Source organism: Corvus hawaiiensis, chromosome Z (genome assembly GCF_020740725.1).
Source record: "Corvus hawaiiensis isolate bCorHaw1 chromosome Z, bCorHaw1.pri.cur, whole genome shotgun sequence".
NCBI classification, from domain to species: Eukaryota; Metazoa; Chordata; class Aves; order Passeriformes; family Corvidae; genus Corvus; species Corvus hawaiiensis.
The window spans coordinates 68,333,909-68,358,237 of record NC_063255.1 but is presented as its reverse complement, the minus strand read 5'-3'; the positions used below and the strand labels follow the sequence as shown (position 1 = coordinate 68,358,237).

Below are 24,329 nucleotides of genomic sequence, written 5' to 3'. Positions count from 1 at the left end.
GCAATTGGCATTATTATTATTATTATTATTATTATTCAGTTCCACAATTCTCAGAAATAAAAAGCCGTGTTTTCTCTATACCATATATACTGTAGCAGCAATTGGCTTATCCTCCAGGTAACAGTATTCAGTCGACTCATGAGCATGGAATTTCAGGTCAGAAAAAAGAAAAGCACAAACTATAAAATTAGCCAAAATACCACCAATTTCACCTTTTGTTCTGCATCCTGTCTGGATAATTTATCACTCCATATATTTGAATTTAATTAAGTTGCTATGGGAGATTCACTGCTAAGCTAGCAGCATCACCTTACGCTGACCCACTGCTTTCACATGATGGCATTTCACAAGAAGCAACACACTGCTATAGCAAACTCCTCTCGGTAACAGCTCAGGGCTGCTGACAGCACTGTGTTTTAAAGGTCTGTTGATCTTGACTTTAGAAGTGAGTAGTTACTACTTCTTGGAATGGCAGCAGTTCTAAAATCTGAGGGGGATACTTTCATGACATGAATGTGCCAAAATAAAGTCCTTACCTTAGCAGACCTTTTATAAAGGAGTTCAGTGAATGCAACTCAGAATGTAGTAAAAAGTACAATAATTTCATATAATTTTTGCTTCCAGCAGCAACAATTTTAACTCAATCTCGAACAAAGTTCTTTTGATCTCCCGAATGCCAGCAAATGGAAAGTTTAAGACAAGCTACTAGTCACCAGTAACCACCACCACTCAGTGATTTTTTTTTTTTTTTTTTGACTAGGTGGCTAGACTTACAGAAATATGGTAACCTATTAAATATTGAAATAGAAGAAGATGGAAAAACTGTGTTGCCTAACACTGTACCAATAGTAGTTACAGACTTCTCATGTCTACAAGTAGGTATCTCAGAGGATAAAACATGCAAGTATGTTTACTACAATCTGTTTGTGTAGGTCCTGAATACTTACAAAATGTGGCATACTTTTCCAGGTGTTGAACTGAAATTAATTAAAAAAAAAAAAAACAGGTGCAAAGTAACTCTGATGCATAAAGGCACTAAAGTGTATAGCTTCCACTGAAAACACAAACAGCTAGGTATGCCTATGCCAAATATCTTTGCTGCTCATCAGAATCCAAAATGAGAGTAGATGTCCTGAACTGGAGACTTTCTCTCTCTCCCCCTCCAGGAAATGAATACCCATTGATCTCTGCCTTCTGCTTGTGCAAGTCAGATCAAGTTAAAACTGCTTTTTGCAAAAAGTATTAAACTAATCATCACCTACAAGTCACACTGATGAAGCAACTCCCACATATAGCACTGCCAATGAAGGCCATTCACTTTATATTGCCAAGGAGCAGCATAAAGATCACCCTGGTCAGAGTACAGCATTCAGGTGAACACCCAGAGTAAATGCTGTGTCACCAAAGTCATTTACAAAACGCGTATAATAAATTCTCACTTACAATAACAGATATGTAACTTGTAACTGCTAACAAGTGCTTATTATTTCTCTGCAAATTTAACTTCTAATGGCAGAACATTTGTTGCCTGAAGACTGACAGAGAAACTGGGTATAAAACTACTTTTTCAGCACTAGCAATGGCAGCATACACATTTAAATACACGACTGTGTCCCTATTTTACCCATTCACACGAAGTTACTAGCTGACACCCCTCAAACTAGTCCCCATCCTTTCCCTCGGTCTGGTCCTGGTCCTGTCCGCAGTTCATGCAGGTGCTAATATTTCTGCTGCCCTCAGTAAGGCTGTCTCCAGCAGACACTGGAGCAAGAGCAAGACCGAGCCTCTCACAGAGCTCTCAGTTTTCAGCTTGTTGCTTCATCCAAACATACAATGCCAGCCACTAAGCAAATGGACAACTGAAGAAAACTTTTAATTAATTCCTAAGAACCATCTATAAGTCCCCAAGCCTTATACTTTCGATACTGAAGAACGATCTTTTTTTGTGATTTTCTCTTCAGCTCTAAGACATGTTTGCTCTGAGGTACACTGGGAGGTATTTTGGTAATGAAAGAGCATTCTCGCACACAAGCACAGTCCCACAATCCTTGCAGAGGTAAACTGCTCACCAAAATAGTTAATGTCTGGTGGAAACAAATGAGGATTTTGCCACATTAAGAAGTCTAGGCTGAATCCCAGAACTACCCATACAAATCATTACTCTGCTCCTATCCTTATTAACTTACTTGGCGTCACTGGAATTTGCAGGAGAGTTCATTCAGTTAAACACTGCCCTCTCCTGGAAACACCTGACTTTTTTCTGGCTCTTAAAATGAAATCAGCTAAGGCTTTTCCAGTCACTATAAATGTTGTAATATTTTGTGAACAATTTCAGTCTAACATTGGAAAACCGATGCTCTCTAGGGAGTATCATGATTTACAAAATTCTTGTAATGTATGACTTACATACTCCACTGTTCTCTTCTAACAGGTCTCTAAAACCATATAAAACATGATCTTCCTGAATAAATAAGTGTATGAATCTGTGCCAACTTTCTAGAGCTTTTGAAGATTGCAACATTATGGAATAAAAAACTGTACCTTCTACAGAGCGTGTTGTACTGCAGGGCATTTTTGGGCCTTCCACTGTTTCAACTTGGTTTGAATTAATACTCTGTAAAAAAAATCAAAATGACAGTAACTGTATTTGATGCCCATTACATTTATCTGAAAACTCAAGAACAATGTCAAAGACTAGCAAACACTTATGTCATAAGCAATACCAAAATGACTGAGAGAGATTCCACAATATTTTAATGGCTACCTTCCAGAGGAAACTGACAGCAATCCCTCAAGAGGGAAACCAATAAAATATTTTTAACTACAGAGAGAAATCACCTCCTGCTTACAATACACAATAGATCTAAAGGATATGATTTACCATTTGCACTTCACTGCTTACAACCTTCTTCTCTATGAGAAAAGCAGCACAACAGCTTTGCACAACAGCTCAGTTCCGAAGTCTAGTTTATATTAAAAGCATCCCTGTAAAGCAAGCAATTTTGGTGGATAGGTAATACAAAGCGAATAAACTAAGACCAAACACTAAATACATGATAAACCCAGCCTGGAAGCCAGGAGACACTCCCCATATCTGTGGCCCCTGGCCAAGCCTTGTTCAGATACACATTGACTATATCATTCCTGCTCAAAAGGAAGAGGGGGCTGGGATACAGTCTCCTATTTTAGAAATTACCCTCAGAGATGATAAACAAAGTGGGAGGCAGAAAGAATGGATTCTTTTGTGTCCTTTCATCTACAACTCTGCTAGCTTTTAGTCTTTCCCTCTAGAAGGCTGCCTGTGTATTTGCTATGTACCAAGAGCTGCAAACAGAGAAAAGACATGGTAACCTGGACACAAAAGAAAAGGCCAGGGGTGACGCTCTGCTGAATACTGCAGCCAAACTAATTTGAAAGCCATGAAGCCCCACCTCAGTGGGGATAGTTGCATTTATCTCTGCTTGTCTCTTGCTGTGCTAGACAGTTTCCCACTCTAGCACCTATCAGGCAGAAAAAGTCAAAAGAAAGTTGGTAACTATTAAATCTGTCCACCACCAGGCAAAAAAATTACTTAAATGATCATAAACTATCTTAGTCATTTTGCATAATTATCCTGGCTTGGCCTTTTTGTTTTTTTCATTACTCTGACACCATTTCAAATGCGTCCATCAGTCCCCAGATCTCTCTTCCTCTCACGCAGGACCTCTGCCCTGCACTGGCTGTGCTGCCTCCAGCACTGACAGCCTTGTGGATCACCTTCTCTGCTGTCTAGGTCTCCACTGGAACTGCACAATGAACCAACCACATCGTCCCACTTACAGGCACCACTACCACACAGCAATCTCTGCCTCAAGGAGGTCACAAAGAATTTAAGCAAGTCCACATTTCTTCTCAGCAATTTCAGGTATCTTTCCCATCTCTGTTGCCTAAAGTGCCCACAAAACCTGTGGGTTTCCACTTTTTGAACTGCTTAATTAAGGCATGGCTCCCATACAAGTGACTTTAGCTTACTGACAGCTTGTCTTAACTTTTTCGTTACTTCTTCATTAGGCTTCTAAGGAATAGAAAAGGAACTGAAAGAACTGACACAGCAGAGAGTGAAGAATATACTTGAGAAAGACGATGCTTTTCTTGCATGAATAGATGCGCTGCTGTCTAAGGCAATCATTTCACACAAATCCACAAATCCAACACTACATGCCATCATAACTGAGACAAGCTCCCTTTCTTCAGTTCATAACATTCTGACTCAAGCATGAAATAGCAATGTGGTCATTTATACAGTCTCAGACACCAAATGTACAGCCTAAGTCTGCTGTAGATGAAATGAATACTCCAGGACAGCAGTAAGTTCTGTCTCTATTTTAAAAAGACTATGTACTGTGAAATGTCTAATACCCACCAAAAATTTCTAATTGCCTCCCAATTCTTTGGATACCACTAAAGAGCTCAGAATTCTTGTTTGCAACAGAAAGAAAATGAATTTTACCTTTCTTTTAGGACATAATACACAGTCTAAACACAACAGCTTGTGTATAAGAAATTAACTAAATAAACCACATTATCTTCCCAATTACTCTTCGCTTATTTCTGCTTTATTAGAAGTGCTGCAACACCATGCTGAGCAGGTGGGGAATAAGGTCCTCACAACAGAACCTAGACTGCTGCAACTAGAGGAATGGCAAAAGGGGAACCAACAAATCGAGAGCAGTAGGCTTTTTCCAGAAAATACCAAATGCAGAATTTTGCAGCCTTTAAGAGTCTTTGTCTTTGAGAATACCTAACATGCCACACTTTCTTTTTCCATTTCAAAGACTGAATGAAAAACAAGGACTTCGTGAGTGGAAGAAAAAGCCAGTTATATAAATAACAATGCATTCTTGATTATAGTCTTGGTTTTCCTTTTGAGTTTATTATTGTCTGAATGGAAAAGCCACACACAAATTGTAGGGATTCTGCAAGCTACAGAGAGTAACTTTTTTGTATTGAAACAAATCAAAATCTGGACAATGTTATTACATGAGATTATACATACGGACGATACAATACACCACATCATAAGTTTCTATGTTAAACATAACACATAAATAATTTCCTAAGTTAAGAAAAAAGCAGTATGCAATAAAGGTAATGCAAGGAAAATCAGTGCACAAATGAGGAAACCCAAAGCTAAGAATGGAAAAGTTGAATTTCAAGACCAGAAAAAAAGCCAACTTTTAGTGTGCTTTTAGCTCCCTAGTTTTACATATGATGTGCGGTCTCAATCTAAAAACACAGGTAAGCATCTGCATTGCTGTTAAAGAACTTCTACATTCAAGCATTCTCTTTATTTTATTGAAATCAAGAGATGTCCTAAGGATATGACAGCAGTGTTCCAGACATTTTACATTAAAATAAGACCAACTAAACTAAACTCTGTAGAAAAAGTCTGTACTCTGTATTTCTGCTGTAAATAATAGACCAGGGTTGGCTCTTGATAAAGACTCCAGGGCACTACACTACCAGAAGAATGGAAGTAAATTAAATACTTCAAAGTACAAAAATGAATACAATGGCAATGCAATTGAAGACACAGAGATTTCATGGAAAGATACTCCCTGTAGGGTCCATCATGATTAAAAAACAACTTGGGAGGCAAAGGAGGCTTCGACAAAGTTCTCAAGACCTCTTACGCTCCAGCTTCAGACACACAATGTGCTACTCTTACATGAAGTAGAAGTCCACAATAGTAATAATGAAATTATGCTGGTGATCAGTCACACAGGCAGCTTAAATTAAAAGGATACACAAGAAAAACAAATCCAGCCTCAAAAGTCTACAGGTGGAAATTGTGAAGAAAATCTGTGGTACCTGATAAAGAAGAGGTCTGTCCCAGAAGTATTTTCTGAAGAGCTTAATGTCTGACTCCAGCAAGTGCTGTGCAGTGTGGCTAAACGTCAGTGTCAGAGCTCTTGATGAATGAACAAACTGCAGGCAGGCACCCTCGCTGATCTCTGCTCTTGAAATGTCAAGCGAGTGACTGCCCTGGAAGCTGGAATGACACACTCTTTAAGTCGAAGCAGAGCTCTCTGCACAGGTAGAATGAAAGCACAGCCACAGTGAGCTTCCTGCTTGCCTTCAGCACAATCCGTCAGGACTCCAATGCACCCACTGCAAAAACTAGAGGCAGAAAATCTGAAACATCCACTGAAAACACAGCTGGGCAAACAAATACGTAGCAACAACTCTTTTCAGCCTTAAGAACCCATAGCTACTTCTAGCTATCAACTGGGAAAAAAAATGTTAGCTCTAGATGGTTACTCACTACTAAAAGAAGCCAGAATGAGCAAGCTGTGACAATACCTATTTCTTCTTATTGCTGTAAATGAGCAATAGTACCTTTTCCTGTCAATGTTGCCATATATAGCAGTACGACACGACTGGCAGCTAGCAGATTTGTTATCCCACAAGAGTGAAAAACAGAAAGTATCTCAAGGGAATACAGTATTGTTTGGACGTAACAAACAAATGAGACAGTCATAACACAATGTACTGTACCCATGTTGTACTTTTTTTCAAGCTGAAGTACAGATAAGTCTCACATAAACTACAGGCTGCATGGAGCCAGAACTGAAAGAGCCACATACCAAAATAAAAATGTAGCCCAATTCTTGCATATTTCTATTTGCAAAGAAAAGCCAAGAGTAAGAACGGGTATCTGTTGCTTACCATTTGGTATCCCAAGACATGCACAGACACCCCAGGCAGCTCCTCAGGACTGCACAGACAGGGCTCCAGACAGCTGAAAGGTGCCAGAAAGCACTTGTCCTTTAAGTCATTTGTCAGTGTGGCAGCTCTTGGGCAGAATGGAGTCATAACTGCAGCAGTGTCTTTGCTGCTGATTCTCCCTTATTTGTTCATTCAAACTTGAGCTTTGGAGGGATCACAGAGTCTGCTGAGGTTTTCTGCAAGTCAGGTCCTATGTTTCTGTTTATGTATAAATATTTCTTTACATATATTTTTAAGGAATGCCTTTACTTGGTTTTAGTGTGTCGGGATTCAGTTGATACAGTACTGGGAGAGGCACCTGATGGTGCAGCTGGTCCTCTATCATTTAACTGACTGTTAATTGACTTCAAATGTAGTGAAGGACACAAATAATAAACTTCCTTTAACTGTAAATGTAAATTTACCACCTAAAATGATAATACTGGCAAAAGCAGCAGAAACCAGCACAAAATAGGCAACTCTTTCCAGATAAATAACAGTACTCCCCACATCCTTTAAATGACAAGAGATTTTCATTGAAAACAGCAAACCATTATACTCACTTTGTAAAGAACTGAACAAGTTTGGAGTGCCCATTTTGTAAAGCCAAATCTAACGGTGTTGCTCCATCCTCATTAGGTAATGCCAACGCTGATGACCCTCCAGGCTGGGCTGCCAAGAACTGGGAAAGCTTAACCAAGCCCAACCTCATCACAAGGTGGAGAAGAGTTTCTTTTTGTTCAGACTCTTAAAAAAACCACAGCAAGTAAATCAAAATAATCAGTAATAAACACCAGCATTTTACTTGCTAGGAACTTAAGGAACTTTCTCTACCACTACACAGGGAAAATCACTGTAGGATCTCCACTGGTGATACAGTTTTTGATCTGAGTATTTGGTGGCAACCCATCCAGACTTCTTATCTTTCCATTTCAAGTGGAAGCAAAACTTCCAGGCAGCCAAAACCCAGGAAACCAGGTCATGCTTCCTTCAATAAATGAAAGAAATTTGAAGCATCAGAGTAAAATGGAGCTTCAGGCCACAGATTCTAGCACTGTAATAGCCAGCAAACCTGAATGTAGTGTCTGAAAACTATTTTTCGTTGCAGTTCTAACAGAAGTAGACACATTAACAAGATGCAGGGAGAATTATTGAAACCTGAATGTCACTAAACATTTAAATAATATGTACCTAAGTATTTGTAGAACATATAAAATGTCACATCATTATTTTTTTTTTAATTCATGTTCAAATTTCATCTTATTTGTGGCTAGCCAACATGTGGCCTGGTGCATTAACCTGCCTATGCAACAATTTTCTTCCCAGGTATCAGTCTTTAAAACTTTTTCTTGATCTTCCCATTTCAGATTCTAGGCAAATATATGTCCATCTGGGCACAGGATCTGCTGTAGGATCCAGGGCCACAGAGAAAAGTAATAAATTATGGGGTCTTTTCCTCCAAGGTCTACAAAGTGTTTCTAATTTCAGTCTTTGGAAACAATGATCATTTCTACATTTTAGTTACCAATATTAATACGAACTATAGTGTTTAGACATCCATGGAACAAGACAGCATGTATGTTTCAAAGTCTTTAAGTACATGCAACTTTTACATCTGCTGAATCCTACTCAAGTATTTGCAGACGCTTTGCTACATGGAATCATAAGCAACATGGACCCACAGAAAGGCCTGCGTCAGAAGCAAACTTCAAAGACCATCTAGTACAAAGACCCTGCCATGGACAGGGACAGCTTCCACTATAGGAGGTTTCTCAAAGCACCATCTAACCTGGCCTTGAACAACTCAGCCCAGAAGATCTGACTGAAACTCTCAGTTTCAAAGCCCAATCAAGCACTTCTCATCAAGCACCTTGGTCTGCTTGGATATGAGACCTTCTTCTATGAAGGAACATTTAAATAACAAAGGTTAAGGCTTCCCAAAATCTGAGAGACCTCAGTACAATTTCCCTCTCAGCCAGATGGGATTTGGACACACACAGCTTAAAATTTCCTCCGAACACTCATCTGGTGGAAGCATATGCTGTTCACTCCATTGCAGAGTAATTGAAAATAGGGCATGGTGCAGAGGGAAAACCAGGGGCTGCAGGGCAGAAGACCAAGAAAACAGCAGACTGACTACAATGCAACAATCATCTAGGACAAGTCTCAGCTGTTTAGACGTGGATGCCTTTCTCATTATACTGTCATCAGAAGTGAAAAACAATTCTCAAAGCCCAGATTTCTCACTTGCTCGGAGAATGACCTAGCAATTCAGACACAGTATGAAAATGTGTGCCAGTATCTTCCCTCTCCCTAGCTATATTTCTGAATAGAGATTGATAACATCATCTACACTTTGCATAGATAGCACTGGCCTCAGTGCTATTTCTGTACCTCACAGAGTCTCCCACACAAGGACTTCAGCAGACTCAAGGCTGTGCCACCAGTCTGGACCCCAGCAGAGCACCTTGTCTTAAGTGTTCATATGTACACCAGGGAGTTCAAGTTTAAATACCCAGGAAATTATATGGTCCAAAATGTAGACCCTGAACCAACATTATGCATTCACAGGGAAAAAAAAAAAAGTTTTCAGACTTGCTCCTTGATCTGGAATACTGAAATTCTGCTGAAGTCTCACTTTAGACATCAAGTTATGTTCTTCAGATGCTTCCAGCTAGAACATTTTTTCTATATACAGTGTTAGTAATGAGACAGCAGACAAATTAATCTAATTAAAACACATGCAAATACATCAATCAATATTAAACACACTAAACATCCAAGTAGATGCAACCCCAATCCTCAGACTAAAAGCATTGAAACAAAAAGGCAAACTTTGCTCTGAACATTGGCCTGTGGCCATGGGGTTTCAATGTATACTGCAACAATGCCAAAAAAAAGCCAGATAAGCTTGCTCTGAGGATGATAAGATTAGGACTTTCCCACTCAGGGAAGTCCTAATAGGGAGCCCTTAGGAAGCTTTCCCTGATGTGGAATAGCCTTCTCTCTGCTCTGACACTGCAGCAAATAAAGTTACTCTTCTGGCAGCCAAATCTTACAAACAATGCAGTTCGTTATAGGTCTGCTACAGAAAAACCTATTTTTAAAAATAACAGTAATTAATCTTTGTCTTCTGAAACCACCACCATCTAAAACAATAACTTCTACTATCTCACCACAAATATTCTAGTAACCGATCTTTATCTGCCTAACCTAACAACCTTCATCTAACCTTATGCTAAATTTGTTCATGGTCAGCTTCAATGCACATGGTAGCTGAACCACCCAGCAGGTTGACTGTCTGGTTTCAGCCCTGATGCACTTAATCAGAAACAGCACTCACATTCCTCCCTCTCCTTCACCTCTCTAGAGGATGCGTTTGCTGGGGTACTGCCTTCTTACTAATCCCACATGGCTTGCCCCGGACTGAACAGAACCTGATGACATAAAGCAATTACTAATACCTTCACGATAGTAAAATCTGAAATTCGAACTGTCTACTCAGAAGGATAAATGGAAAGGTAAGTATGCTCTTCCATACAAGGATCTGTCTTTTTCACCACAAGGATGGTGAAGCACTGGGACAGGTGGCCCAGAGAGGTTACAAACTGTCTGTCCACAGAGGTGTTCAAAATCTGATCCTTAGCAACCTGACACAATTTTCAAGCTAGACTTGCTCCAAGTGGAGGGTAGGACCAGGTCACCTCCACCGACATTTACATCCAAAATCTGCTGTTGTTCTATTCCAGAATCAGCAATATAAAAAAAAAAAAAAAAAAAAAAAAAGACATGATGACTGATAATAAGCTTTTTAAACAGATCTGCCCATAAAGAAAAGATTTACATTAAAAGATGGGAAAGTTCTGAAACAACAGGGGGTTAGCAATTTCATCCCTTAAGAACAATTTCTAGTTTCAATTCTCTTCTTTTACCACCTTCTCTTATACTTCCTCACTGTGACAGAACAAATGGCATTTTCCTACACTTTTCACTTTATTTTCCCATTCCCTTGGGGAAGAATTCAAATGTGGCATAAGGGCAGGGAGGGGGGAACCACAAAAAAAAACCACAACAGAAAGAAAACTATCCAGAAACAAACATACACACACCCCCCATATTGTGGAAAAAACCCAACATAATTTAACTGCATTCTGTGGCAAGCTGGAACAAAATAAGGAAAAAAAGGGAAACACAAGGCTTCTTCAACATATTCATATTTAAATGGTATAAAATATAATTTAATTTAAATGGTACAAAATGCCATTTCCTATCGATGCACAAACCAAACTGTTCCTACGATTTGAAGGACACACTGCTGGCTGATTCAGATAGCTGCTGCAAGGCAGGTGGTGCCATAAATTATATGCACTATCAAGACTTTGTTTTGCATTGCATCCCGGTTCTCCAGCCAAAACATTCTGTTTGGGTTACACAGAGCTGAGCCAAACAGTCTGTTTCAAACATTAAAAAAATCCTTTTGTTCTTCCTTGCACCTGAATCCCTTCCTATATTCAAAAAAATAAACTAAAACCAAGTATTTCTCTCTTACAGAAATGACTAAGTCCTTTCTAGGCTCTGAATTTCATTCGTTTCCTGGAAGGAGACTAAACACCTCAAGATCTGGGACTTGAAAAGCAGGGGGAGACATCAAAACTGGCTGACAAATTCAATTTTTTCCTGGCCTCATACTTTTACGCAGTACTGCTAATTTTTTCATTTTTCCATTAGGTATGAGATTGTTTATAAAACTGTCTTCAGTGCACCCCACTGCTGCAAAAACCCACACTAGTGGTTTTGTGAAGGGGCATAAGGCTGCAATGCATGAAGTCAGGTATGTGACAGATCACCTGAGAGCATACCTACATGAACCAATTTCCGGAGGCTGGCATCAATCCTACAGAAGAAAAGAACATGAGGGAAGGTAAAGGTCCATTGCAAAGGGTGTCCTGCTCCAGCAGTTCTGGCAGCAGGAGGGTTAGAAAAGTCTCCCATCCACCAGCCCCATGCATTAAAAGCTGTGCATGGTGCCACACTTACATCTCAGGTGAAGCTGCAGCTGACTCTACTGATAGGGTGACCCCAACTATGACGCAAAACACTACAGGAGATGGCATCTGTTAGCAGGAGGGATATTCCTCATTCTTTAGTACTGCAGCCAAACACTCCCTCGAGGTATCTGGTGTTAAGACACTTGTTTTTTGAGCACCACCCTAGTACCCAATACCAGGTGGGACACCCTTTCAGCCAGAAGAGCAGGGCTCTCCAGCCCAGCACCAAGGTCTGGGTCAGACCACAGCTCCACATCTGGTCTCTTCAGCAGCAGAGTGGCTCCTGAACCCCACTACTTAAACACTGCCTTCAATAGGAAACTTTATCTCCTCTATCTCTCATAGGACTCGCTCTCCTGTCACTCTGCATATCTCCAAGTGCTCCGTGCTTTTCCCAAAAAGCCCCTTCATGGTCAAAGGGATCTCAAATGCCTTCTCTCTGCTCTTATTACCACTGACCAGGAGATGAGAATCACACACGTGCTGGCAACCCATAGGTTGAAGAGTGTTTGACAATATCTTGCCCCATGCAGGTTTCTGGGTCAACAGCAGGCACGGGAAGACACTCATCTGCTTTACAATGTACAGGCTAGCATCCTCCTCCCTCTGCCAGACACAGCTTCCAAAAAGACAAACTCCTGCTGGGGCAAAGATTTATCTGTTTCTCTAACACCCTGAACTCTCTGACCAAAATACAATTACCTCTCCTCACAAATCTCACCCGACCTAGACACAGTTATCCACTGCTCCCAATGTTTTTTCTAATTCTGTGAAGGACAACAGGAACTTTGCACTCCTCTCCATTTCCTTCCATGGGGAAAAAAAGTAATCTAAAATTCCAACTGAAGAGAAGACAGAATTTTCTTTAATTTACATCAAACCCTGACATCGCATCAGTCAGGTTTGAGCTTGTGCACTTTAGAAGGCATATGTGTAATACCAGGTGAAAGGAGTAACATAAATTATGAAAAAAATGGTAGGGCAAGGGCTATAAAGTAAAAAGTGCCACAGAAAATAGAAAAGCATCCCCCAAAGGCAGACTATAAAGCAGCAAGGTTGGGTAGCTCAGTTCATTCCATAAGACCTAACCCTAGAAAACAATTACTATGCATTTATGAAATAAAATGGAAAATCTCCTTGCTCACAAAAGGGAACTAAACACTGTTCCCTTCAACAATTAGTTTTCTTAATTCAGGCTGTAGTGTTATTGCTTCTATTAATTGCCAAAACCTAAACGAGCAGCCTTCCTCTTGAAAATAACTGTTAATAGTGGCAAAGCTGTCAGCAACTGTTCTTGTTCGATTACCAGCACAGTTAATTATCCCAGACAATGTGAACTCACACACTTGGCAGTGCCCCTAAAACAACCAAAAACTGAGATGCCCTCAGCTTCTTGTCAATAAAGTGCACTGCTTGCAAAGTGTCCTCCTGTGCTCCTATTCACCCTCTGACAGCTGAGAAATGTAAACCTGAGTGTGTCAAGGATAAAAATTTGTGGGGAAGATGCTGAACCTATGTCTCATGGTTCTTGGGACTGCCAGTATTGGAAGGCTGCCATAACCTGATGGTGCTAAGAAAGAGTTACCTGGAAGCATTTTTCTCATTCCAATTAATTTCTCCTTTCTCTCTTTTTCTCTTTTTTTTAGTTTTTCTTTCCTCCCTTCTTTGCATCTTTTCCTTTTTTTTTTTCTTTTTTTGGTAAACAAAAGCTGTGGAATCTTTCCACAGAGATTCTCTTCTCTTTTTTTGGCAGCACTAACAATTTATTTAGCTTATTATTTAATACTGATTCTCTCCACAGATTGAATAATCCAGTTCAGAAGGAAAATATTCTTTATCAAGGTGCAATAAACAAGAAAATCAGCTTCTCCCTCTCCTTCCTCCCCACCCCTCCTTCCCCCTTCCTGAAACCCACCAACAAATAAATGTCTAAGCATAGCACCTTTGTTGAGTCCCTAGTTTTCTCTAGCAGCAAGCTGCTGATCTCAACACCTGACCACTCTATGAGAGTGAGCAGCTCGCATCTATTACAAGTGAGCATTACCGAAAGGTTCATGCTTTCTTGTTTCTTTTGTTGAACTTTCTATAATGCAGCCAATAACTCCTGACCTGTGAGGCTACACTAAATTCCTGAATTATTTGCAATGCTCCCTAGACAATCTCTGGGCCCTCTTTACCCAATCCTTCTTATACATTACCCTAAATACCAAAATTTCTATGAATAAAGCATTCTTCTATCTTTCCATCAACCTTACGTGTCTAAATCCGCATAAAAATGAATGAGGTCAAAAACCACCAGATGGTGCAATAATTTTTTCCAGCAACATGTCACTCAAAAGTGCTTTTTTCCAATAAAAATAGCCCAGCAGCTCTAAAACTGACAGAATTGCACAAGCATAACATTCTAAGTAGTGATGGACAACAGCACCCATCTTTTGCAACATTTATATTAAAAAGAACATCCTGACAATGTCAAGTGTCAAGACACCTCTGACCTTTGATACAAGGAGTTGTAGGGACAGCAAGTAGGGAAAGAAGTTCTCATTCTCTTTCTAAGCACTCATAAACATCTACATTCTGTTTCTCACCAATTTTGATCTTTTAGACCATGTAGAAGAGTACAGGGACAACACTTAATCGCCTCATGGTTGAAGATGATTGAGCATTGATGAAGACTTTCTCCTCCTTTTCTCATGAGCTGAGAGATCTGAGGCTCTCCCATCTCAGTCCTCCCCCTTCTCCCTCCCTCTCCCTCCCCTGCATCCACAGGGCTCCCTCAGCCACAGACAACCCTCAGTTTTGGCTTTCTTGGCTTTGGGGACAAAAACACAGTGATGGAGACAGCACAAGGAAGCAATTCTAATCAATGCTTCTCATAGTCAGGAGAGAGGATCAAAACTATACTTTCAGAAAGGAGAGAGAAAGGATACAGAAGTTAAAGAAAAATTATACAAACTACCTAGAGGAGAGCAAAATAGATACCAGGCCCAGCCCAAGCCTGGACCTCAGACAGAGACAAAGGGAAGGACTAACCTCCCTTGGGCTGAAGGAAAAGCTGTCCAGAAAGCTTTCAGGAGCCCCCCATTCATCGAGGGTGGCTCCAAGCACTGCCCAAGCAGGAGGGCACTGACAGATCCCCCTGTAAATGAGCATTGCTACCAGGCCCCAGGAATTCGTTTTGTTTATTCAGAAACAAGGCAAAAGACCCCGGCTTCACTTAAGAGCAGTATCTGTTGTACAAAGGGAGATGTCACTCACACAGGTGCAACAGTGCCCATGAGGGAGCCCCAGTATGCTGAAGACATGCTTGTCTAACACTTCAAATGTTCAGAGACTCTGTATGGCAATGGTGGCACACATCTCAGCTTTTCTGCTGTGTTGAAATTTTGTTTATGTATAGTATTTTAATCTGAAAAGTGAAAAATGTATGAAAAATACATAGAACCAAAAATACAAGATCTATAAAAGTCTTGCAAGGGCAACATACCCTTTTTCCATATAAATGTTGCAGTATACCTGAAAATTAACTATTAGCACAACTAAAAATCAAAGAATTTTGCTCTGTGGATAGCAGTTGTCCTGGCAGAGCTTACTCTGATATTGGCTGAGATGATCTCTGACTCTCTGGACCCTCAATACACCCAGGATAACCTTTCCCCATGTTTCAAGCAAGCAGGTACCCAGCTGGCTATCCCAGGCATCTCCCAGTACCACTGACATCCTGCTGATGCTTCTGGGTTGGGTTTCAGCTGGTGAAAAGCTTAGATAAGCCAGTGAACAAAACTACAGCTGATTTCTTCAGGCTTTGATACAAGTTCCCCATTGCTAAAATCCAACAGTTTTCCCAGAAGCTGAGTAACGTGAACAAATATTTACTAAATATCAAAATGAAACAAGTAATGGGCTTTTTTTTTTCCTCTCCTGTCTAGCCAGTATTTGAATGAGACTTGGTATTTGTTTTAACATCTGTTAAAGGGGTTGTTTACAACAGACAAATAAAAAACATTATTCAAATTTTAAGTTATCTGTCACTAAGAATTAGAAAGATTTAAGACATGAAAAAAGCCCTTACCCAAAGAAATGGGCTTAAGTGATGTGTTTTTATTTCCCAAAAGCTTGCATGAATCTCTTTCAGTTTGGCTCACATGGAAACTGCCTGTCTTCTGGTTTTTAGCAATTTAAAGTACTAAAAGGAAAACGGCCAAAACTACCAAATTTTGAATGAAAAACATGTGAAGCCGTCAAGTATAACACAGTTTCTACCCTCAGCTATAAAGCAGCTGACTCTGCAAAAAAAATATACTCTTTGCCAAACCCTAAGTTTTTTGTTTGCAATGAAACCTGAAACTGGGAAAATATCACCTGATTTTGTTATGAAGATTTTCAGTAGCATACCCTAATGTAAAGTTTCACATATATCTTCATTCCACTTCCTCTACAACTAAAAAAAGCCACAAAGAAATTTGTTTAATGATATTTTCCACAAAGAATGACCATAGTCATAAAAAAAGGATAAACACTGACAGAACAGTCACAAAAATTATATTTACTCTGCACATCAGAATGCCTACAGTAACATATTCTTCTTTGACTACCACCTTTTTCTCTGGAGATAAAATATCTCACTTGGTTAGAATCATGGCTGCAAAGCTTCATGCTACAGTTCTTGCTTTTTTTAAACAGACAACTCTATTTACAGATAAAGAGCTGCATTCACAGTGAGTCAAGGCAGAAAAACCTTCTAGGGAGACAGAGTTACAATAACCAGCATTATCCCTTTTAACTCTCAGGGCACAAACCAGATCTCTGATTACCCCTCTCACACTTGAACAATTTTTCATATTAACCACAAAATAAAGCACAAGAATTGAGAAACTGGATAAAACAGTGAGATACTGTGCTCTGAACTGTGTACTAAACCACTGTTAAAAGTTTTCTAACTTCAAATAAAATTCTACCACCTTCTGGGCAGCTTCCAAGGATGTTCCAGGTTGAAGGCAACTTTTCATAAGCAACGGCCATCATCAAGTCATTATCCAGTGACTGCAGATCTTTCATCCTTAGCCCAAACTTATCCAGCAACAGCTTGTGACTACTGGTGGTGACACATTCTGCGTGGTCGACCAGAAAGTGAGACAACTTGCATGACAGATTCTCTCTGTAAGTGATGGGACAGCTGCCGAGGACCACAGGTGAGAAACCCACCATGTACATTAACACAGACACAGAAACTGCTTCTTGGTATCCATGGCCTGTAATTATACAGTAAATTAATCACTAACATCATCTATGTTCAAAAAATACATTAGTTATTTTTAATTCTTGTCCACCTCTAAGACCTGTGGTTGCTCATTCAGAATTATTTTATTCTTCCCTTTCATTACACTTATTTATCATAGGACATCCACCAACTATTTCTATTGATGAACTTGGATTAGACTATTGGACTGATAGTTCTCCCAAATATACCAAGTTAATTAATTCTAGAACCAGTCTTTTTAGGTGAGGGTTCTTCAACCACAGTGGAAAGAATTGAGGATTCTTGGGTAAGCATTAAGAAAAATTAGATGTTCCTGAATTCTGAGTAATACCTCTTTATTAAAACCAATTTTGTATTTACCCAGGCCAAAGGCTTTTAAGCAAAGTACACTTCAGGCTCTTGGCAAACTTGATTAAGTGCTGTATCAACTCTGTAACTTACAGCTGGGACCCTCAAAGTCCAAGGGAGTTTGCCTCTTTAACCTCTTCAGCACTTTGTCTTTCCCTCCTACTCCTTTGACATCTAAGGGAGGGTAGATGTCATACATCTAAAAGAGGTGCAAGCTGTACCTCTCACTGGAGAGTTAACCATGGGGCACAAATTTAAATTTTTCTACATACTCTGAAGAGCTACAAGTACGTGTGCATTCTAGTAACTACAGAAGGAAGGATGTATTTACCACAACAATAGTTGTTTTCAAAGTGCTCTGTATTCCCTTATGTTTAATTTGGCTACCATAAAATAACACTAACATCAGCAGGGATATAGTTTAGCCTCACATTGTATTTTCATCTGTTCAGGGCTTCTGTCATGATTAAGTGTTGCCCGTAGCCTTCTGTTTTGGTTCCTAGCCCAGAAGCAACCATTTAACAGTATCACAGAATATGCTGAGATCTTAAAAAAAAAATTAAAACCAACTTGGAACAAACCTAGCATTGCATTTTCTCCAGTTGTAATTCATGACAATCATTTAGCATTTACAGGTTCAAAGGAGCCACTATCTAACTGCAGTGAACTTTCCTTTTTTATACTCTACCCTTACTTTCAGACTCTAAATCCCCTTTAGAACACAAGAGAAAACAAGGAGATCCTATTGCACAGGTACCTCACGTCTATAGCCTCCTATTCACACAAATGGAAAGGTCACAAAGCACACAATAAAGGTGACAAGTAGGGTTTATGTTACATCCAAGAGGGAGACAAGCCCAAGGCAGGGAGCCAGCTGGGAGGCAGCACATATGTCCCCCTGTTTGCAGTGACGCACCCTGGAACTGTGTCCCAGACATCTCCATACCATGTGCAGCTCCAGCAGAGCTCCGAGCATCACAAGCAGGAGGGCCTTGCAGGCCAGGCATCAGCTGCACCAAGGGCAGGCTCAAAAAAACCAGGACTTTTGCAGGTGTTAGGTTGACCAGAAGCAAACAGTTGTGGCATAGAATCAACTCACATTAAAAATTATGCCATCCCTGAAGACTGAACTTAATGCACACCCAATGGTACAAGTCAGGTAAAGCTGTCTACATCCAATACTGTGTTGGCACAGATTGCTACAGAAGGCAGGATCACCTACGCTCAGCCAAACTCAGCCTGGAAACTAAAGGCCATCATTTAAATCCCTGCATTTTCTCCATTAGAGAGGCACAAAACAGTTATACCAAGCTGTCCAGTTATACCCAGCTTTGAAATGGGGCTGGGGTAGAACAAAGAGTGGAAAAATATAAACAGGAATTAGGGCTCACCTGGAACTATGGACTGAAGAGTGTTGTCACCAGCTCGCTCAGCAAACATTATGTGTCTCTTCAGGGACCCATCATAAACAAAGTAAAACTCAGCATCCTCTGGGAGGTAAATGTCTTTGTCAAATTTTGCATTTATAGTCACCTGTCCCTGAAAAAATTAAAGCGCATTCAGAAACATTTAGTAAATTTCCCATCTTCCACAAACCCACTAATGTGTAATTCACGTCCAAGTTTATTATAACCTTTATAACTCTACTATACAGAGATAGTGTGATACAACAAACCTTCAGTTTTCCACTTCCACTTAGAAAATAACAGTTTTTATGCCTGCAAAAGCAAAGCTGATTTTAAAAAGTCTTTTAAACAATATCTTTCAAGCAATTCCTTTCATCCTACCCCATGCAAATGTAACTGACTTTTTATTTAAAATTGATCAGAATAACCTGAACTCAAATATTTTGCTGTTTACAAAAGCAAGTTCTATTTTAAAAAATAAAAATTCAGAAGTGATTTAAATTATCTTAGACTTAGTTTTCAAAAAGAAGCACCAATGCAATTCTACAAATGGTTTCAAAGAACACCAGTTCCCAGATATCTGTCTATGGGTTTCTTTATAGTAAATAGAAAGCAACCAGCCAAGAAAAACCTGTCATACAATAGCTTCAAAAAAGAACAGGAAAGGGATCTAAGAAGCAGCAAACAATAACAAATGTCTGACAAGTCTGAGGGCGGAAATTTAGATCAAGCTGCATTTCCTTGAGGAGGAGGACAGTGTGCTACACCACAGTTCCTGACTGCCACAGTTGTTCTAAATAAGGCCAAATTGCCCCAACATCTGGCAGAAATGGTGTTTTCTGGAAAACAAGCTATGGAAGAATATCTCAGCCGTATTTCCAAAGATGCCTGCCCTGCTCTATTCAAAACAGTTACCACAGCCCTGACTCCACCAGCTCCACAAACAAGTCCTGTAAAAAACAAAGCACAACACAGTACCAAAGAAAATTCTGTGGCTGAAAACCACACTTATGCCTCTGATTGTCCTTACGCTGCTGTAATATATAGCAAACACTTCACTGCAGTGTGACTCTTGCCACTCACAACAACATCACATCTTGGCCTGCCTTCCCCAAGGACATGTTTCTCGTCACTCATAACAATGCAAATCCTGCATTTGTTTTCCTCTTCCATGCAGGCAGATTTAATGAACTGGGGTGAAGAGGCAAAGGCTGGTTTCAAGCACAAAATCTTCCTCAGATAGGACTGTTCCCATAAGGACAGGTGTAAACAACTTTAGGAGCTCAAAATCAAGAGCAAACATGCCCATCATCCCCAAAAAATGGTAACGCACCTCTTTTTAGTAGCCTGAAGTGTTTTAACTGTGAAGTGTTTTCTCCTATTTCTCTTTGGGTTTTGCACTACTATAACCAGAATGTATTATTACTATTATTATTATTATTATTATTATTATTATTATTATTATTGCAGTTGCTGTTCTTACTGTCGTTAGTAAAGCAATCTTTCTAAAAAAATGTTATTGTAGTTATGAATAACCCTTTTGGTCTGTTGAGTAATAATGTGGACGGCTATTTTGGGGAGATAGGAATAGGGTAAGTCTCTGAAGACCCTCCACAGTCTACTCCAGTGGGTTCTTAGCTGACAGCTGCCTGGTGCACAGGAGCACAGCAGAATTTCTTCCACATGGGCACTTGGAGCCACAACTCCCAAACCATCTCTATGCCCTCTGCACCCCTGAATTAGAGAGAATATACAGCCAGACAGCTTTCATGTTTTCTTTGCTGTAACTACATGAAACAAGGGAGATACTCTGTGGAAACATTTCTCACTTAATTAGATGCTGTTGGGGGGGAAAAAAAATCAAGCCAAATTGTAGCCATACTGCTCCTTTTTAATAAAGGTTAACTTGGGTTCACTAAGGATAGAGAAACATCTTCAACTAATTACTTCCCATAATGTATAGGCACGAGGGAGAATTTCATAAGTCCTTGTCTAGAGGGGGAAAAGAGAGTGGAAAGCTCGTGTGTACGTAATAAAAACCAAGTTTTATAGAGCTCACTCTTTACAACACTCCAGAAAATGAAAGTCGTGGTCATTTAAGCAGAGATTTTACAAAAGTAAGGCAAATTGGCAGCTAGCTTGTATCTGGCCAAATAATTAAGTGATTCAATCGGAAAATCTCACATGATCCAAAAAGAGAGTTAAACCCTGTATTACAGCAGATGATTCAGAGATAACACAGAAAGAAATAGTGGAATTATTTTTGATGCTGTATGGTTATCACACCTGGCATCAGAAACAGTTATTTCATGCAAGCTCTTATCATTTTCTCCAGCACATTCCATCCTGTCTTCAGATGTTCTTGTTTCATGTTGCTCCATTCAAAGATATTTCTTCTTGCTGCTGCTATTACTAAAACATGTATCAGTTTACTTTCAAATTGTCTCTCTGTGAAGCCAAATATATAACAGGAACTATTTAATCACTTTTTTTTCTACAAAGATCACTTGCAGTCCATCCTACAAAACTCCTACATAGAAAAATACTTTGAGAAAGTATGCAGGTTTTATACCAAATCCCTGCAGAAGCATTTATATCCTGGGTCCCTCAGGCAAGGTCAGTCCAGCCCCAAGAGCAGGCTGCAGCAGGAACTGCCTGAACAGATCTTTCCTCCACAGACAAATTAACTCAGAGTCACAGGAAAGGGAGCAATTCCAGCTCCCATCTTACTCCTCCTTTCCTAGCAAGGCACTCATGGAGGAGGGAAGTGGGCTGGATCTTGCAATGAGACACAGTAAAGTAGCTCCACCAAAGAAATGTCTCCCCGCTTCACAAGGCTGTCCCAGACTTTTTTGGAAGATGACACCTCTTATGTAAAAGCACTGCTTCCTGGCAGAGCCAGAGTGCTCAATCCGGGTTTTCAATCAAACCGCATTCACTTAACTGTTACAACAATTAAATGGTCTATATAAACAACAGTGAAACACTTTTCCGGGAGTTCAATGAGAAATTCACACGCATTAAAGTCATTTGCACAGCAGCACTCTCACTACATGTGGGAGAAGGGCTTCTCCACTACTTCACAACCCATTCTGCAAGGCATGAGCAAAGCACCTTCTCAAGTCTGCAAAAAAACTGTGGCACTGACTTATTAGTAAAGCGCAAAGAAAATAAAATTACGCTTACCGGCGTGTAAAAGTAGGTAATTAAGCCCTAGCTCACATATCAGTACAAAAGAGCAAAACCAACAGAAAGAGATTACAAAACACACACCACCTGAAATGAGAACACTATCCTCCTACAGAGTGATGTTTGGTCTGAGTTTGTTCCAGACACTGAAACTGGAAACACATCCCAACTAACATGTTTCTTCTACATTTCTAAAGACAAAATTTAAGCTTATCCTCTAGATACCAAAACCCAAACAAGGTAAGTAACACAGGCATCTCATATTTGGAAAGGTGGCCAAGTACACTGAATATGAGGCAGCTGTGAGAACATGGATCCAGAAGGGCCAGATTCTTGACAATCCAGTTGCTAGATGTCTTTGACACAATTTTCACAGATTCATTCATTTAACAACAGTTCAACCTCTCTCCCAACTCTTTCATTGCATTAGTAAGATTATCCATATCCTCACAAACTTAGGAAAATATAACAGAGAGTTAAGAGCTTGGTTTCTACGTGTAGGTATGCTTAAGCATGGTTTCAGGGTCCACATGAACCTCAGATTGCCCAGTTCTCACTTAATCAAAGCAAGGTGTGTTGGGTTGACCCTGAGTTGATGGACAGTCTTTAAGACCAATGACGCTTCTCACAATTTACATATTTAAACCGCACGGAAAGGCGGGACTTCCCCTTTTGGTCGGAGCTCGCCTGCTGGAAGGTGGGGGGGCTCCGAGCCTCCCGGCCCCGCTGGGCCGGGCCGGGGCCACTGCCCCTTTCCCCCTTTCCCATCGCTGCGGCACGGACCCTGGGTCACTGAGGGGGACTGTCCCAGAGCCGCAGGCAGCTAAAACCAGCCATGGACTGCTCACAGCTAAACCCATCCAGCGCGGCTTCTGGGGACAGGCGGGTCCCTCTCCTCTCCATGCGGAGCCGGCGGAGCCAGCGGGAGCCGGCAGAGCCTCCTGTCTGCAGCCAGCACACTCCGTGCTGAACTGAAGAGGACACCACGCAGCCAGCAGCACAGAGGGAGCGAGGCTTTCCCCACCGTAAAGCCCGAACAAGAGCACTCTTCAACATGGCGGCTTCAGAGTCAGAGAGAAAGAGAAGTGAGTCCCGTGGGACGGAGCTGAGCATGGCGACAGGAGAAAAGAGGGCGGTGCCGCGATTCTGGCGCGCAGCTTAAAAGAAACCTTCTTGCATGCCGTGGTAAGAAACTGTAATACCACAAACTGTTTGTCTCTTTAATCCATTTGAAGAACATGGGGGGGGGGGGGGGGTGGAGAATCAACGTGTGCCTATGAAGTTTGTGAAGAGTGCCTATGCCAGGCTGTATAGAAGTAGTAAGAGGCTGTTAGAGACTTGTGGCGAAGAAAAGCCTCTGTGTGCAGGCCAAAATAACTTATCCTTAAAAAGATGAATAACCCCATGTGATGGCCCATGTTCTGTAGTGTGAAAGAACTGTGAAATTCTTCATGGGAGAGATGTTCTACACACAGCAGACTGTTTGTTTCCGGGCGGGTCTGCTATTGGTGGCAGTTTGGGAACCACGTGCAACTGAAGGAAAACCCTTTTTTCCTTAAGCATAAGAGAGAGACTTTTCAAGAACTGCAACACTGACTAACATCCCATGTTCTGTTATCCCTTGTGTGAGCTGGATAAAAGGAGAGAAGTGCTGGAAAGAGGGGGGGGGAGGAATTTACTTTAATTTTGTTTTGTTGTTTTCTCTTTACTTTTAATTCTGTTAGTAATAAAGCTCTTTCATTGTACTGCAACTGTTTAAGGTTTGTGGCCTGCTTTGCTTTTCTCCTAATTCTTATCTCACAGAAGGAAAATAAGTAAATAATGAATATTTTGAATCAAAACCACTACACAAGGGTAAGGATGTGCCACTTCACCATCTCAGCAAATAAACACAGTACCTGGCCATAGCTGGTTTCTCAGGTAGATGCTGGGGAAGGTCCTTGCCTCAAGCTCACACTGTGTTGATTCTGATGCACTTGTAGTGGAAGGAAATTTTAAAGTCGAGGGGCACTTACTGAGACCAACCAGCCATTATCTTACTTAGGTTTACATCTGCATGGCTACAAAAAGATATTCAGCTCTACAGAGCCGCCACAGGAACACATGGAAACTGGAGACCTCTCAAACACCATACAGGCCTGTAACAGCAGAGAACTTCAGGCAGCCACATCAACACCTTTGACTGCAAAAAGATACCAGAAAACTGAAGAAAAAGAACTTGGGAGAAGCCCTCAGCCCATTGCAGCCAAGAGGAGTTCTGACGTTGACTTAATGAGAGCCAAGATTGTCACTGTAATCCTTGAAATAAAAACCAGGAAAGCATACAGGGGA

At 40.6% G+C, this 24,329-nt stretch overlaps 1 protein-coding gene across 5 annotated transcripts in view; it reads right to left on the bottom strand.

Moving 5' to 3' along the window:
- The window catches only part of ARHGEF28 (Rho guanine nucleotide exchange factor 28), a 120,052-nt gene that overhangs the window by 78,699 nt on the left and 17,024 nt on the right, over window positions 1-24,329 (bottom strand). For 4 of the 5 annotated variants that reach the window (XM_048292756.1, XM_048292758.1, XM_048292757.1 and 1 more), the window contains exons 4-8: window positions 18,795-18,942; window positions 16,757-17,047; window positions 7,311-7,494; window positions 5,851-6,031; window positions 2,542-2,614 (exon numbers count right to left, since the gene is read on the bottom strand). In XM_048292756.1, the coding sequence (XP_048148713.1) occupies window positions 2,542-2,614; window positions 5,851-6,031; window positions 7,311-7,494; window positions 16,757-17,047; window positions 18,795-18,942 (877 nt within the window). Of the gene's footprint in view, window positions 1-81; window positions 100-2,541; window positions 2,615-5,850; window positions 6,032-7,310; window positions 7,495-16,756; window positions 17,048-18,794; window positions 18,943-24,329 lie in introns of those variants that run through there. The other variant, XM_048292761.1, reaches the window with a different exon arrangement.